The 18,209-nt window shown below is 45.7% G+C and overlaps 1 protein-coding gene across 1 annotated transcript in view; it reads right to left on the bottom strand.

Moving 5' to 3' along the window:
- Positions 1–829: 829 nt before the first annotated feature.
- adamtsl5 (ADAMTS like 5) overlaps positions 830–18,209 on the bottom strand; it is a 29,498-nt gene continuing 12,118 nt past the window's right edge. Inside the window, exons 3-13 of the mRNA XM_070958445.1 lie at positions 16,327–16,496; positions 16,154–16,214; positions 15,593–15,698; positions 14,050–14,177; positions 10,714–10,837; positions 7,391–7,477; positions 6,664–6,827; positions 5,732–5,948; positions 3,235–3,366; positions 2,939–3,010; positions 830–2,854 (exon numbers count right to left, since the gene is read on the bottom strand). Of these exons, the coding sequence (XP_070814546.1) occupies positions 2,520–2,854; positions 2,939–3,010; positions 3,235–3,366; positions 5,732–5,948; positions 6,664–6,827; positions 7,391–7,477; positions 10,714–10,837; positions 14,050–14,177; positions 15,593–15,698; positions 16,154–16,214; positions 16,327–16,496 (1,596 nt within the window). The 3' untranslated portion in view covers positions 830–2,519. The remainder of the gene's footprint in view (positions 2,855–2,938; positions 3,011–3,234; positions 3,367–5,731; positions 5,949–6,663; positions 6,828–7,390; positions 7,478–10,713; positions 10,838–14,049; positions 14,178–15,592; positions 15,699–16,153; positions 16,215–16,326; positions 16,497–18,209) is intronic.

Below are 18,209 nucleotides of genomic sequence, written 5' to 3'. Positions count from 1 at the left end.
ATTTAGCGCTCACAGTTACAAACCAGAAAGCGCACAGACAGAACCAGTTTAGCTGCATCCTTCATCCCTGCTGATGAGGAGCTTCAGGGTCCTGATTTCCAGCCCAACACCAAAGATTTGTTCATGTGTTGAACCGAAGCTCTTCCGGGATTGCGGGAATAACAGATTCTCTTGAAGTATTTTCTCTGCATCTTTACATGAGATTGATTTTAACTGCTCAGTGACAGAAGGTCTGCCGGAGCGACTGAGAGGCAGCTACAGAGGAATGTATGACGTTCTTCAAAGTCCAGCACAGGAGGAGTAACCCGGGCGAAAATGCTTTCATCTGACCGACAAAGAGGAACAAGTGGCAGACCGGCGTTTTGCTGCTTTACGGTGCGTTCTCACTTCTAAATTCATCCAAAATGTCTGGATTGATCCTTGTTTACATTTTGTGTTGCGTCTGAAACTTTAAAAAATAAAACCAAGAGTGCTCAAAACACAAGAAAAACACTACGGGACGTCCAGAAGGGATAGAAGCGTTCTGTCTCATGCCTTCACATGAAGTAGTCGAAAATAAACCCGAATAAACCCGGGACCGGTTTCCACATCTGTCCCCACTGCTGAGGGACGCCGAGCCGAGCGTCTGTGAAGACTTCCTCGCAGTTAATGAGCAGCAAACTGGCTCAGCAAAGGTTTCTGTGTAGACTTCTCTCATCTGCAGTTTAAAGTAGTTTTTCCTTTGAAGCTTTTTTGTAAATACATTGTTTTCTTACAAACGCTGCTGTTCTCAGATCTGGTTTGTGAAACTGTGCTGTGGGATACATATAAAAAAAAAATCACTTAAAAAAAATGTGTAATCAGCTTTAATTTCAAATCCAACAGCAATGCTTGTTTTTTGTGAATATCTACAATAAGTTTACATTAAGAGGAGCCGGTCTTTAGCATTCACACACTCTGTACAAAGAAATTCTTTTGGCACACGTCCATGAGGTTTGACAGAAAACTGATCATTTCAAAAGCATAAAACAAAAGGCACGAGAGTTAACTGACTATTCAACAGACTGCACGTTTTCTCAAAACAATTAGACTCAAATTATACTTTAGTATATTTGCAGCTAATCAGTGCCACACAATAAAATACTGTATATTTCATAATCTCTTTCACGTAAAGTATCACAAAGCAGACCTGATTTAACACACTATAAAAAATGAATACCACAAAGACACTGTGAGGGACGTTAAACAAACAAGAGTGTTATTTTTTATACATAAATACGTTGTGAAGCATTGTGTTGTTACTATATGGTGAGTTGAAACTGAAAGAAAAATCCACCTCTGAATCCTGACTGTGTTACAACGAGCACGTGTGTTTAGTTACAGTGACGTGCTGTAAAAAGAAAGCTAAGAGTCTTCATCACATTCTGGTCTGTGTTCAGGAGGTATTTTCTTTAAACGGCATCTTCAGCGCTCCTCAACAAAGAAACACTGGAGTCTCGTGCACAATTTACTGATATTTTAGCTTTATGTTACAGCCATCAGTTCTGTTACGGCAGCTCGAGAGAGAAGTCCTCAACCCAACGCTTCGTCTCCGTGACATCAGAAGCAGATTTGGTCATTTTTCTTTCATATTTGTGCTGAAAGGAGGCCATGTATGCAGTTGCATTTATTGTTGATGTACCACTGGGAGTCTGCGCAGTGTTTTATTTTGAAAATTTTCCGGATACTCTACATCGTTCCGGTGTCTCACTTCCTGTCTAGCTGGATCTGCTCGGTGCAGAACAATGCGTCGTCTGTCAAAAATAGACTGTGTGTGTATTTTATGTGGAGCAGAGCGGAGAGACGCCTCTGAGACGGAGACAGGACGCTCGCGGTGGACTCATGCACTCATTGACCAGAATGGCAGCAGTCAGCTGACGCGTTGCACATGGACGCTGGACGTTAACACTGGAATTTAGAGGTTACTGATGATGTTCTGGATCGCTGAAACATTTGCTGTTTCACTAAATCTCCTGAGCTGCTGGAAACATCTGGATGAGCTGTAACATTCAATGAGATGGAACAACACATCCTCAGAAATAAGCAGGAGACGAGGTCGAAGCGGTGTTTGATAGGATTCACGGAGCTGTTCTCAGGTGAATTTTTCTTTTAAGTTCACACACACACACAAAAGTACAATTATATCAAAAAATAAATGATAGCTGTGGGAAAACAGCAATAACAAAAAGGCCATTTTCAGTCACTGTTCTTCTCTTTGGTATGCGTTTAAAGGTGGGCTCAAGCTTCCACCTAAAGTGCTCTATATGGTACAGTAAGCTGGTCAGGCTTTTAAATAAACGTGCAGTCTCGATGTGGAGAGTCTGGAAGAGGCCGAGACTGTCTGTCGACGCTCCAGCTGTCATTTTTCTCCAGTGACGCCACTCTGGAAATCACCAGACCATCACATGGATCGCATGCGAGTCTGAGGATGTTTTGAAAGTCCAGAAATGAAAGAGCGGACGTGAGGAGAGCTTCGGTCGGAGCTTCGCTGTCGGACGCGCTCATCCCCGAGCGTCTGCCGGCTGCTTGGCTCCTCTGTTGCTGCAGAGTCTTTCGAGCGGCCGCAGCAGTTCGTCCTCTCGGGGTCTGTACGGCACCACGTAGCTGTCCTCCTCCAGCAGGATGCGGTTTAGCGTGTGCTCGTAGTTAATGTGACGACGCACCATCAGTATATACTGTTTCCCCTCCTCCAGGTGGGGGCAGTCGCACAAATTAGGGACCCACAAGAACTCCCGATGCTCCAGGCGGAAGCTGTTCCGGTAGGTGTGGATGATCTGGACGTCGTAACGCGTCTCCTCGCCTTTGTACAGCTTCCCAAGGACTCTGCCCCGGAAAACTAACAGCAAACAGACATTTCAGTTTCCACGACGATTAACGTTCTGACACAAGCTCTTAAAAACTGCAAATCTGCATGACTCACCAAAGTCCTTCAGGCAATATTGTCTCTGCCGTTCCCTCCTGCCTTTAACCCGCTGACATTTCCCACAATGCCCTGCATGATAAACCAAGCAGACACAAGCTCACAGTCATGATGCGTCACATACCTGACCACCTTGACATGTTGGGAAACATGCGTGCTTTGACGGTCAGCTGTTTCCAACTGCTTCAACATTTTATGCTAGGCTTGGTTTAACACATGTACGAATGAGCAGCGTGTAGCGGGTCGCGGTTAGCTGGACTTAGCTCGTCGGGGGGCGGGGTAAACGGTGAACATACTTCCAGGTGAGGGCTGAGGCAGCAGGTTCCTGTGGTTCTCCTCGCGCTCCAGGCGGGGCAGGATGGGCTGGTGAGGACGCTGGTGGCGGTTGTGGTGGGAAGGCTGGCGTGGCGGCTTCACGGGCCTTAAAACTGGTGAACACAAATCACACACGCTGTTTTCAACAATGGCTCGATTCTGACGGAGAGAGCCGGCTAATAATATAATTAAATAAATTAGTTTAATTGTAATTAAATTATTCAAAGCCTCTGATTTGAACCGCTACCAGAGAACTAGCTAACTGACAGCACTGGTTGCTGCTTTGAAACAGATTAAGTATTTCAGCACCTCCAGCAATGCAATCAATCAAAACCCACCAGCATTAAGCAGAATAATGTTCTCTTTAGCTCTGGATCATAAAAACATCATGTTGTTGCTGAAAAGCATCACTTAGTTTGGTGGTTTGCTGCTGTTCATTTCAGTTTGGAAAGGACTCCTGGATTCAGCTGATGGCCTCGCACTGACAACGAGTAACTCAGCCCACTGCTGCAATGTTGCACAACTGATGAGAGAAAACACTACATCCTTTGTTTGGATGTGCTGGTTTCACGGCGATGAAGCAGCAGACCTCTCTGAAAACGCCTGCAGTGTCCAAACAGCCTGATTTCACATGAAAATTTCATTATCAAACAAATATTCTGTCTTCCAGACTACAACCATTCCAACCTCATTATGTCATGCACAACATGAGAAATCATGTCCAAACTCCGCGGCTGGAAAGTTCACCTTGTTACCTAAACAATCGACACGCTATTTCTGGCAACAGCAAACAAGAACCAGATTGAGTTTGGCTCGAATCCATCAGCGGGAAAACCTTTCCAGAGAGGTTATTTAGATTTATTACAGTATTGGATAGAATCCGACAGAAAGCACAAGTCCTCGGGCTGCGTGCAGATTTCCATGTGAGTGTGAGTATTTAGGGAGGTAAGAGGAGATCCAGCACATGTGTACTGCAGGCTTATCATGCGAGATAAACCAGCTGCATTCCTCAGCTTCAGCAACCAGGTCAGCCTGCAGATAAACTGCTTTAAATGAAATGTGACCTGAAGATGGATTAGTATTAACCCATCGTCCACCACACAGGTGCTTTCACTTATTGTGCCTGATTGGACCTGGACTTTGTGGGCGTGTGCAGACTGTGATTGGCTGAGATCTCCCTCATTCTCCTGTTAGTTTGTTGCACCAGTTAACTTTGCATTAGTACAAGAACATGACAGAAAACAGCTGTGACGGCGTGCAGGGACTTCAATGTGATCAAGATCAGTGTCATTTAAACACATTTCTATTCAATTCTAATATTTCCTCCAGTTATAATAAGAAATATCAGAATGCTGCTGTCCACTCATGTACAGGCAGTAAAACACACTCATTTGCTAATCTTGGCTTAATATTCTCTTACAGAAGTCTTTCTCCTGCCCTCAGCTGAAACTCCATTACAGGTTGAAGGAAAAAGTTTAGCAGCTTCTCCATGCTGCTGCTGCTGCATCATCTCAGGGCTTTAAACAGCATCCAAAGATCCAGTACTTCCCTCCGTCCCTCCCAGCTCTGACAGAGGTCTGTTTGCTACTGTAGACTGACTGTTGGCTTGTTGTTCACCGAAGCCATGAGGAACATCTTGGGATAAACTCTGGACTTTTGAACCATCAGTGCGAATGTTTAGCTACAAAACAACTGCCAGATGCTGTAAGAGATGATAGACTTTAGGGTGTTGGTCTCATTCTGGTAAACGTGGCCTTCAGTAATTGCTGATATCTGGGAACGGCTACAGCTACAGAGGTCATTACATTACAGTAATAATCCCTCCTTGGCCAGGAAAGGTGTTGTTTTTTAGTCTTTGGAGGAGAACTTAGTTTGTTTACAACCTGCTCGAGGATCTTGTCCAGTGAAACGTCGTTGTAGTGACGCTGAAGATCTCAGCAGTAAAATTCTTACTGATAAACTGTGTGAAACTATAATTTTACTTTGTGACTATTTGTCTGTTTTTGAAGTTGGTAAACTGAGGCTTCATAAGCGTTCAGGGCTTGAAGGAACACCGAGGAACTTCGCTCAACCTTAAACAGAGCTGAGTGGAAAAACTCAAGGGGCTGCTTCAGGTACTGCCGAGCTGATGAAATATTACCCAGAACTTTTTACCGCTTATAACGACAATAATTTAAACTTTCAGTGATCGCCAGGTAAACAGGAGAAGTCATCCAGCAGGAATGTGCGCTTGCACCTCCCTGGATGACGATGTGTTGTGGAAAAAGTTGGGTTCCACTTTTCTGCTGGACAATCCCTCGATATGTTCTGCAGAAGCCTGGATGTGTCAACGCAGCGTCCTCGTTGAAACGAAGGAGGCAGCTGAGACGTCTGTTTAAACACTCCTCGAGTTCTGACATCCAGATGAGTAATTAACTCATTAACTTAGATTTTGGGAGACTTATTTCTATGCTTTCATCCATGAATACGTATACTTACACCAGTGGGGTCGGGTGGTGGCAGGAGGAGCCTGGGTGGTGGTGGTGGTGGTGGTGGTGGTGGTGATGGCTGTAGTGGCGGGTTGATCCCAGGGGAGGAAGTTGGCAGTGTGGTGAGCTTGACGCAGTGGGCTCCTCCTCCCATGGTAGAGGGCGTACTGGTCTGGTGGTAACCAGTACTCGTACTCGATCCCTGTGTTTCTGTCTGTGGCCAGGACCTGCACGAGAAGACACATATATCATATATTTACTCACTAGAAACACTTTCTTGGCTTTAGGGTTACAGTGACAACCTATCTCTACTAACCGAAGGCCTGGCTGACCCTGTGCCCTACGAAGCTTGAGGAAAAGGTTGTCTAAACCCTGAGAATTCGGCTTAGCTCCTACCCTTTAGGACTTAGGGTTGCAATAGTACTGGGACTAATTAAAGGCAATAAACCCGAGCACTAGCCAACAAGGAAGAGTACTCGAGTCATCAAATGAAAGAAACACTGTGCTTACAACCAGCGTGAATGTTTTACAGAGCTCAGAGCAGCAGACTGGCCTTCCTATCTCAGAGGGAAGCAATAGTTAACAGCTGTTTGGTAGCGGAGCCAGGTCTGTTTGCAGAATACCTGCACAGAGCCTGACTGGAAACAATCAATTATTCATGCAGACCTGATGTTTTAGGTGCCTTGTGAAATGCTTAACGATAAGATGAATAACTTCAATTTAACAGTCCCTTGCACAATGTAGGAAAGTAGAATGTGTTTATCGTGCCTGTCTGGCTCAACGGTTGGCTGTGATAAAACAGACTTACCACAATGGCCTCAATAAGGTACGCGGAGTATAAAATACAGGTATTTTGCATGCAAACAGGCATGAAGAAGAAGAAATTTCCACATCCTGACACCTGATGCTGACTGCCCTGTTCCAGTATCTTGAACCTCTCACCATTAAGTGGAGGTCTTCCCGGGTGGGTCCCGGTACCTCGAAGCTCTCCCAGGTGTCCGCGGAGCGCCGGTACAGCAGCTTCGTCCCGGCCACATTGTACTCGCCTGGAATGTTGATCTTCCAGTTACCGTTGATCACAAACTGGGAGCGACCGTTCTGGAGGGCTGAAGGAGGAAAGACGGTAAGGGAGGGAAGGAAGGAAAAGATTGATAAGTAGTCAAATATTTTTAAATTCTCCACATATGTGGGTCACGTTGAGGTAAAGGCAGGCTGTCAGAAGCAGAAATATGCCGGCTGGCTATATATGGCAGCTGCCCTCCTCAGTGCCCGCACAGGGATTTTCCATGACATGAAATGGAAACAAGTACCTTCACCTGCTTCGCTCCAGCGGTCAGATAAAGCCTTTATGAGCGTCCCTTTCAAGACCACAGTGTGTGCCATTTCGGGACGGTTTTATTTTGGTCTCATAAACGTGGATGAGAATATATGTCCTTGGTTATTGGTTGCCTGGAAAACACATAGCGGGTCCAGAGACCAGATGGGACTGCTGAGCCCCTCTTGTCTCCGGGGAGAGGAAGTAAAAGCAAGTCTACGAATTAATTTTAAGTGCCTGATTTACACGGCAGCTCCGGAGGCAGTGACGTAAAGAGAGTGGTCTGCAGAAAGCTGAAAGTGATATACACGGCAGGCCAGGTGTCCTGTGTGAGCGTGACAGGCGGAGTCTTACCTAGATAATTCCTGCTGTTATCAGTGACTCGGATGTGAGTGGCTCCAGCTGGTATCATGGCCACTTCGTTGTATCCAAAAGGTCCGACTGACAAACAGAGACACTCGGTTAGAGGCTTGGTTTTAATGTTCGTTTCCCCCTTTTTGACTGCTTCACTTGATTAAAGGAAATGTCAACTTTTTACAATCCAGGACACACATGCTGCACTGAAAACAGCTTTAAGACGCTTTAAAATCAGGCCAAGAGGAGAAAAGCCTCAGATGGCTTTTAAAGTTACAGTTATTTGAATCTAAATGAAGGAAAACATTAAAAGTTAGTAACGTAATCCCTTAAGAGTGTCTGCTGCATTGCAGAGCAGATTCAAACTGCAGGTTGACTGGATGTCCCAGCGTCCTGTTCACACTGGGACGCTGGGACGTGACCTAAAGTAACTCAGAGGTCAAACAGAATGAGAGATGATGCTTATGATATAAAACATGTTGTTGTTAAAGGAGCATTTCATCAACTTTCATCAACAACATATCAGAGTCAACATGATGATGCAGCCTGCAACACGCTTCTGAAGGAGTTCAGAAAATTACTCAGGTGATGTCACTTGACGTGCATTCGTGAGGTGAGGAGGGTCTAAAGCGGGTGTGAGACGGTTTGATCCGGCCCATGAGGCAGTTCATAGATACGAAAACAGCAAATGAATACAGCTGTCTACACAAGCTGCGTCAGGGCTCATGTTTCACTCATACTATGAGTAAAAATGAGACCTGAAGTCTGTTTTTCATGCATGTGACTACAGTAACATTGTTGCATTATGGGAAGTGTAGGATCCAGGGTTTCTGAGGAGTTTGACCCCACAAAGGACCAACAGTCAGTCATTTTTTAAGACTCTTTGGGTGAAAGAAGTCGTCACAGGTCAGAACAGGTCTGCTCACTGAGCAACACCAGCACAACCTGCAGCACATGGTGGGCATTTATCTAAAAACAAGCTCTTTGAGGAACTCGTACGCATCAATGAATGAATGTGGATACACTCCAACAACAGCTGCACGGCTACACGTCATACTGAAGCACTGCTGCAGGCCTTCAGCTTGTACTCCGCTTTACATTCAGGGTTTATCTCTGAGCAGCACACTATTAGCAATGAGACAGCGATGCTCTTCTGAGGACGTCGGCAGGCTGTGGCTCTTATCACAACGCTGTAACAAAGTCTTGATTGTCTGTCATTACAAAACAATCAAAAGCCATGATGTCAGTAATGATTTACTATGATTAATGGTTTACAGGATCGGTTTACGAGCACAAAGAGAGATAATTTATGAATGAGCTGAAGTCGAAACCATTCATTACAGAGCGATATTTCACCTCTGAGCCAAAACAAAAAGAGGCCGGGACAGCTCTATGGTTCCCCTGCTGTTCCACGCTGAAAAGCAGCCGCAGGATGAACTCCATTCATTACGGCCTCTGAAGAGCGTGAGACTTCGGTTGCCCCCGTTTACCCGCTTCAGAGGGAAACTATGCACAAGCTTCGTCAGCCTCATTAGCTATATGAAGACGTAGCGCTGCGATTGAGGAAACGTCAGAGTCACAGACAGGCGGCCGTGAGCTCAAGGCCATCTGCGTCTGACCTTGTGAGCGGCGAATCTTTGCGACCGCCCTCCGTCAGTCTCCCTCCGTTGGGAAACGCAGCTGCAGGAGGAGAGAAAACCTCCCAAGGCTGTTGAGTCACCCAAACAAAGCAGCCATTATCATCCTGTTTTCTTCCTCCTCAGACTGAGTCATTATGGCCGGGAAGCAGCTCTGCCTGCACAGATCCGCATGAGGAAGCCGCCGTTAGAGACGGGTCCCGAGCCAAGGAGCACGCCAGAGGTGCTGCACTTGTGTGTCCATGATGTGTTGAAGGCCACGCAGGATCTAAATGACGTTTTTGTCCCGTCGTGATCACACCTGCATCAGTTTTCTTTGCCATCTACATCGCTACCGGCATTGTTCTGTTTTATCTTCATCCCATCACAATCTGAGGGATTATTTGCCCCAAAACCCAGAGTAGGCTCCACAAAACAGACCAGTGATTTTAAGTGTTTGCGATAAAACGTTGACATGTTGTGCTTTCTGAACAGAATCACTCCTCACCTTAACTTAGCTTCAGTTTCAATCTCGAGAGAGTCAATGGAAAGACTCCGTCACTTCTCATTTGATGCTGTGGGCGTCTCAATAAGCTAGCCAACCCTGTGCAAATAAGCAACCTACGACTTTCTTGGAGCACTTTGTGTTTGCATCTGCAGACTTGCAGGAAAGAGGCGTTCAGCACAGGCAACTCCAACGATGATCTGCTCCTCCTCACATTTCTGTGCTGCAGGTGAAGACTGAACTTCCTGCCCTTCACTGCTTCACTTTCTTTCTCTGTTTTTCAGCAAATGTCTACAGTCTACAGGCACATATTACGCTCATTTGCATTAAGTAAGCTTCAACTTTGAGCAGGTGTGTCTGTAATTTACCCAGGTGGAGAAGAGGTGGAGATAATTGAACTATTATCAGTCCACGCAGAGGGTTTCAAAGTTGATGAGTTTGCAGGTTTTCCTCTGTGTCTCTGACTGAACTGAACAGAGTAAATGCAGTCAAGGCAGCAGCACAGGAAGTCATAATAATAAGTACATTTGCATGTAAATGTGTTATTTTACACACGTTTGCACTGACAGTTGCATGGACTCAGCAGCAGCTAGTCCACTTCAGTTAAAGCTGTTCATGTATTTACAGGTACATCGTCTTCATATTGAAGCTGTTTTTATTATTTCAGGGACGTACAGACAAAGCTGAGAAAACCCCACAGATTCAAACCTTCCCAACATGTTTGATGTGAACAGTCAGATCTGACGTGAGCCTCTGAACTGCAGACACCAACGGAGGCAGAAAATGTGTCGCTGGCATTGAGCCAAAGTGTCACCTGGAGCCTGAAGAGCTCGGTGTTCTTCCTCCTCCAACCTGAAATCCTAACAACTGTAATTTTAGAGGACCTGTTGTTAGCTGAATGTATTCCTGGAAGGCAGCCAGCAGGTTTTGTTTGGCACGGCTGTTACCATGGCTAATGTTCACTCCATCAGAGAACAATAACCTCTTGACTAAACTGGATTGACTAATAACACTTGGGAGGGAAAACACAAAGAGGGCCTGGAATTATCCCCAGATCGTGTTGGGCTGAGACTGCTGCAATTGATTCCTCGTGGAGATAATAATGATGATTGTTTGTGAGTGTGTGTGTGTGTGTGTGTGTGTGTGTGTGTGTGTGTGTGTGTGTGTGTGTGTGTGTGTGTGTGTGTGTGTGTGTGTCCTACCTGCCTCCAGACTGTTGCTCTGGTACACACTCTTGTGGTGCAGACATGTGGTGTTTTGCCCTCCACACACCATACAGGCGTCCTCCTGCTGCTCTGAACCCAGGATGGAGTCACAGCCGGGTTTCTGAACGACACACACACAGAGACACACGATTTCGGACACGGCGGTCTGATCTGGTTCTGGTCTCAGGTTCAAGTTGTTTCTCTGACCTCATGTTGATGTGCAGCGCTCCAACTTCACACATTTTCCGGCGACGGCCCCGGCAACTTCTAACCTTTCTTGTTTTGTCTCTGCTGCACAGCCGCCTAAAACCTCCTGCCGTAACTCAGCTCAATCCACTCTCCCTCTCTCTCCTCTTATTTGCTCCTCTCTGTCATTTTCTCCTCCACACAAACATTTACTTTGGGGGAAAAACAGCAGCTCAGGGCCCCAAGAGAGGAGGACTGGTTGGACAGTTGTCTCTGTAAACGTTAAAATGCCAAAGCAAAGAGCACGCGGGAAGAGCTGGATGGTTTATGGTGTGTGGAGAAACTCGTTGCTAGATAGATTACAGCGGGCGCTTTCTTCCCCGGCCTTCATCTCCAGCTCTGCACAGCAAACCAATCAAGGGGGAGGTTCCCGGGCAAGAGAGCAACAATCTAGGGAACTTATAATCAGCCCCTAAGCCCCTAAAAACACGAAAACACTGCAAGCATCTGTGTGTGCACAACAGGAAATGAAGCCTCGGTGACAGAGTAGAGGAGTGCACGAGGGGCCCACTGAGGGAGTGACCGTGGCCCCAGAAAACACCAGAAAACACCAGAAAACACTCAAACATCCAGAAACTCATCTGTGTAACTTTGAAAGCGCAGAACTAAACAGATTCTTTCATCCTACAGACTTCAGGGTTTTGGTTTCCAGCTGCTCGACTCACTCTTTTGGTTAGTTTTGAAGCAATTAGTCAATTAACTGATTAGCCAGCAGAATGTTAACCGACCTCAACTCTGATCATCATCAAACCAAAGAAAATCTAAAACATACTCTTGTTTCAGCCTCTTAATTAGCTAAAACAGTTTGGTCTAGACTGAAACACATCAACAACCAATGGAAGGACTGCCTGTAATTCATGACATTCGTGGTCTCCAGAGGAGGAATCACAATGACTTCAGCGATCACTCAAACTTACTCTAGCGCCACCCTGAGGATGATATCTTTTTTTTTGTTGTTTTGAGTCAAATATCTACTCTAACTTCTGGGTGGATAGTGGGGAAATTTGCTGCAGACATTCAGCGTCCACAGAGGATAAACTGTGATGACGCCTCTGCTGTATGTGGCCTGCATGTTAGCATCATCACTGTTAGCATGTTAGCATCATGATGTGAGTGAGTACAGCCTCACAGAGCTGCTAACTTAGTCTTATTTCTATTTTATAATCATTTTCAACAGTTGGCTGGAAAAAGCAAACAGTTTGCAGACATCCTCTTGTCTCTCTGGTTGGTTATGACGAGCGTTTTGTCACCATTCTGGGACAGTTTCATAGAAAGAGTCAGAAAATGGAATTCGATAATTAGAGAATTGCTTTTATAGAACAAACTCCCAGATCAACATTTAGCAGCAGCAAATAAAAATAACATTGTAAAATTAGCTGTGACAGAGCATCAACACACACTGCACACACATACCACATGCATGCACGCACACACACACACACACACACAGATGTGCTGCGTCCAAACCAGCCATGTGTTCTGCAGTCTGATCTCAGTTCGTGACGTGCAGCCTTCCTCACCAGCTGCAGGCTGCATCTGCTTCCTGTTTCAGGCCCTGTGCTCTTCTGACCTCGACCAGTCGAGTCAAAGTTCTATAAAATCCACTTATTTACATCACACGGCAAACAATAGCACGTACACACAGACGCACAGATAGATAGATAGATGTTAATCCTTTGTCAATGGTGTAAAAATAACTTTTCCCACGAGCGTCCCCTCATGCAGCACATGTGTCCGCTGAGTATTACGTATGCATGTTATTAATCTGCATGTGCTGCAGGACCCGCGGGATGCGAGTTCATTTCCAACCATCGACATCTGTGTGAGGGGTGAGCAGGGGACAGGCTGGATGTGGGAGTAGGACTGTGGACTGTGTGCAGAGCAGAGCTGTAATGCTAACTGAAGGCTGCAGTCCACACTGATGAGTGCACTCTGGCCCTAACGCACAGCATGGAGTTCACTTCTCCAGAGAGCTGCAGTCAGAGTGGTCAACATCACTTATACCACAACAGGGTGGGAATGAAGAGAGGGAAGGCAGAGAGGAACTTAAGCTCAGTCATAGTCGGGGGACTTATTTCAGGCGTCACAGACAAGGTGAGGCGACTCTTTCCAGGTTTGGAAGTCAACTATAGCTGCAAAGGGCATTCTGGTCACTTCGATCACAGAGTTTAGAATTTGGTGTCTTGTGCTGCTGACAGTGAGCACAGGCTGATTTTTACGCTTAATCTTTTACACGTAATCTTTTTCATGCTCTTTTAACAAAAGAAGTCACATGTTAATCTAAACACATGCATCAAGAACTCAACAAGCCACCATCCATACTGCCATCAATGCTCTTCTGAGGAGCAAGATGGAGGAGCTGCACCTGAACACAACAGTCTGCAATGATACCAGGTCTCTGTGAAGTCATGATCTTCACAGAGACCTGGTTTCAAGGGGACTTCCTGGACCCATGTTGATTCTGCTGACATGGGCTCTTCAAGTGGAGCAAGTTTGTCCACAAATCAGTCACTGTCTGCATTTTCAGCTCAAGCTCAGGGTCCATGGAGTGGATAAAAGCATAATGTTAAAACTCAGATCACAAATTCACATCTCCAAATCCTGATCAGAGGGGCTGAAAGAGTACTTGGCATGCCGCCCCATCTTTTCTGTGGGAGATGTTTGAGGAAGCAGAGTGCTAGCTCTACACGACCTGTCCACGACCCGCCAACCACCAAACGGCAAACAGACAAAATGATCAAACATGATGGAGCATGGAGCAGCTCAAATCCAGATATTTTTCTCATGAGTTGGTGGAGGCCAAATTGAGCTAAATGAGAGTGAATATTGGACTTACATTCATTAATTTGATGAAAACACAACTCAAACCAGTGGATTTGCAAATAAGCAAATTGTTGCTAACACGTTAGCCATTACAGCTTCCAGGAATAATATGCAATAATACATCAGAACTGTATGTTGTGGAGTGCTATTGCACACCTGTGGCTGAAAATCAACTTAAAAATCAATAAAATAAGCATCACTGAACACAAAATGCATGAAGTGTGTAGAGAAAACAGCGACACACACAGCTTTGCTGGCACTCACCAGGCAGCGTCCGTTGACACACACCACTCCGGCCTCCTTGTCGCAGGCTGTGCCATCGAGCACGCGGCCAAAGTTGTAGTAGAAGTTGTGACCCAGGGCCAGGCAGCTCAGTTCACAGGGGTTAGAGCCTGGCAGGGAAGATCTCCAGTCAGTGGCTCATTAGTTTATTATGGGAAAATAGGCAAGGGAAAAGGACAGAGAGGGAGAGGAGGCAAAAAAGCAGCAGATGTCGAGGAGAAAACTCATGAAGCCGTGTGGATTAAACACCCAGCAGGCCTCACAGTGGTCAGGAGAGCCACGGCAGCATGGAAAGTTTACAACATGACTGCCAACGACTAAAGGGCGGACAAGCAGAAAGAAACTCAAATTATGCTTCACTCCCATCTGCAAAGCCACAAGAGCGTGAGTGATGTCAGCTTCCACACAAACGCCACACACCTGCACGAACACAGGCTGAACACAGGTTGTAATGAATCTTAGCTTTGTAAGTAAAGTACGTTCAGACTAAATTTTAGGGTCGGATGATGTGATAAAATGAATAGTCAGCATTTCTACTGAGGCAGACGTCCTTTGAATATCTCTGATGTGGCTCTGAGTCCAAACATTCATCAGGATAGATGAATCACAGACGTGACACTCTGTGATTCTTGTAACTACACAGAAACACTCTTATACTCTGTGTGTATGAGGCCGAAGAACAGGACACATTTATCAGAAGATTTCAGGCATTTAATTCACTGGATTCACCAAAAACAGCTCATCTGGATATATTATCTGTTAGTGGTAATAAATATGTGCTGTAACAAATTTACACACGTATGCAATTATATATATTTTTTTGCCTTTTATCACCTTTTATTAGATGTTTGACAGTTATGTATTCTATATAGTAGTATGTAACTTTGTAGTTTTTACCTGTTTTTGTACCTTTTTCAAATATTTCATCCTTCTTCTAACTTCATGTAACTTCTCTGCAGGGATCGATGAACTTTTTCTGAATCTGACACAAATCGAACCAACATTACGTTTAGCATCCGACTCGTGGCTTGTTCTGGTTGCTCTTCATTTGAGTCTTAAGATTTTAGTCTCGGGAGATGCGACCACACTAGTTCTTCTTCTGGTGGCACAGCAGCTCTGAGGGCTTTCTCACAAACGGAGTGACGCCGTCGAGCTAATTCAGGCAGTCGGCCGGAGCCGCGCTGCAGATTCACATGTGCCCTGCCTCACTGCTCTGCTGGGGCCACTGCTGCTTGGTCTTTCAGCCGCAGCACCACCCGAGCATCCACCTGCAGGCTGCAGGCGAGGGGGGGGTTTAAGATATTTGCTCATGAGGTCTGAGTCTAGACGCCAAACTCTACGTTCTGCTGCGGAGATAAACCTCTTCAAACATGAGCTGTCTGACTGAACTGTGTTTGTGCTTCCAGTAAAATGGGAGGAATTAACTTTGTAATTTAAACACGCCTGCAGAAAAATCGTACCTGCGTCAACGCCACTGTTGTGAAAACCTCGTATCTCCGGCTGAAAGGTGAATCGTCTCACTCACCTCCATGAAAGGTGGTCCATCTGAAGGAGTTTCCCCCCACCAACGGCCTGTCATTGAATGCAGCACACTGCATCTCTCTGAAGTCCTCCGAGTTGGGGGGGCACTCCTGCACACACACACACGCACACACACACGCACACACACACACACACACACACACACGCACACACACTGTGAGGACATTGATTTTTGTGTCCATTCGTTCGAAGCTCTGAGCGAATCACTCCATACAAACAGCAGCATGCACATACACGCTGCACGCCAACTGTGTGTTTCTCCTTTAATCAATCACGCGCACACACACACACACACACACACACAGCCCAGCATTCAAACACAATAGCAGCTCTGATGCTTGACTGCGACATTAAACCTGAGTTCAGTGTGAAGCCGTGTGGTGAAGACGTGGGTTAATATGTCAGTGAAATTCCAGATCACACCCCGAAAGTCCTCACCTGCCCTCAACACACCTATCTGAGCAACCTCTAGAGCAAACCTCATGCATTGTTCTAAAAAGCTTGCATGGAAGGTCGTTTTCATGCACGTCCGTGCTGAAATCACCTTGGTGTTGCAGATCTTGTATTGTCTGGGATCTCCTGCACATGGTCCACCCACTGGGTTCCTGGGACACAGAGGAAAGACATTTCTGAGACTAAGCACGGTAAAGACAGCAGGAAGGAGGTTTCATCATCGACTGGAAACATGTGTGTGAGAGTTCAGGCTGCTGTGCTCACCTGGTGATGCAGGTGCGTGTCCTCACCGAGGCTCCGGCCCCGCAGCTTCGCGAGCAGACAGACCAGCCGCTCCACGTCGCCCACTCGTTCCTGAAGTGCAGCTGCCGCCGGGCGCGCGCCGGACGCCCTGATGAGGACTCGCCGGAAGGACCCCACGCAGAAATCCAGGACTGAGACACAAACGACGGACAGACTTTTAATGCTGACACTTAACACAAAGCAGTCCAGAGGAAAGGAAGCCTGTCGATCAGCAAACCAGTGCTGTTATATATGAGCTTTTAAATCGACTGCTATGTGCATCAGAGCATTTCAACTGCTTTCTCTTGCTAATCCTGCTTCAACTTGTAGTTTTCATTAGAAAATCTCCATCTCGCCATCTTGTTTCAGTTTCTACTGACTCTTCAGTGTTTAGAAAAGTGACTTTTTAAGTAAATAACAACATGTTGATAACTCTGAACAGTCTAAGTGATAGATGTAAAATCTCATTTGTATCAGCATCTCCTCACAATGATCAGAATGTTAACACTTGTCAATATTTGATCAGTTTCTGTCCCGTTCTGCTCGGCTTTGCTCTGTTTCTGTTGTGTTTGGTGGACACAGTATAGCAGTGAGTGTGGGGGGACAACACGACTCTACTCACTCTGCAGCATCACTCTGCATGTTCAAAGCTGTCAGGTGGCGACTGTCAGCAGCTCACAATCCCTGTATGCATGCATGTGTGTGTGACAAACCGCAGTGTTGACAGAATGATGGGATGTCGTTTGTGAAAGGGAAAAAGTGTGTTGGGGGTAGTTATGCGTGACGCCTGACAAAACCACAGTTATATTTAGGTCAGAAAGCAGCAGGCGGATCGATCTATTCAAAGAGTAGATGGTACAAAAACACCTTGTGAGCCTGGTGGATCAGGATCGTCAGAGCCAAACAATAAAAGTGATTAGAAAAATCTCAATGGCGCTCCTCAAACACATTCCAGAGTTTTTGCCTGGAGGAGGACTGAAACTGGCAGCGTTCCCACCGGTTTCTCATACAGGAGCTGGCTCACACACACTTAACTCTTTGCACACACATTTGCTCCAGCTGCACGTCTGTCAGGAAGGGCTGGAGTCAAAGTAAAGTATGGCAGCACAGCTCCCTGCATGCACAGTGCATTCTCCCATCACGTGCAGCCAACATCAACGCACTGTCAGAGCCAGACTGCAGGCTTTCAATCGAAACCTGATTAGACTACCGCAGTGAAAATATGTCATGTTTTTATCATATTCCACTTGACCTGCAGACAGCAGCCTAAAGCAAAGTACACCCTCTGCTAATGTTTGCTAGCTCACTGTTAGCATGTAGCTTGACTGAGAATGCTAACAAGCAGGGTTTTCAATTAATGCTGCTTAAGATATGGTGAAATTTTTATTTCTATCTGCATATGAAGGTAAATACAGGCTGAGCAAATAACCCCTACAGTTCTCTTCCTGTAAATTCACATGCAAATATTTCCACCTTGAAAATTGGAAATTTTGCTTCCCTAATCTGGAGCACCTGCTGTTCAAAAGGAGAATTAACAGGCAGAAAACATAACTTAAAGCTCTCGTCTTGTTTCCTGCCACTCGTCCTCATTAAAATGTAAATGCATGCAGCAGGATCCTCTGCTGTGTAATCAGATCTGCTGTAAAGCAGGAGGAATGTGGTGACGGCACGATGTTTCTGTCATGTTATGCACTTGATTTATCGTCCTGACGATACGAGAGTCGAACAAAAGTTTCCGTTATTCTCTCAATTATTTTTACAATCCTCTGATAATTTCTTCAGTCTGTTATATTAATAGAGATTTTGTCCAAATTTACAATGACGTCTTGAGAAATGATTTAAACAATTAATAAACCATCAAAATG

The sequence above is a fragment of the Chaetodon trifascialis genome, chromosome 1 (genome assembly GCF_039877785.1).
Source record: "Chaetodon trifascialis isolate fChaTrf1 chromosome 1, fChaTrf1.hap1, whole genome shotgun sequence".
NCBI classification, from domain to species: Eukaryota; Metazoa; Chordata; class Actinopteri; order Chaetodontiformes; family Chaetodontidae; genus Chaetodon; species Chaetodon trifascialis.
This window is presented reverse-complemented; position numbering and strand designations above follow the sequence as displayed.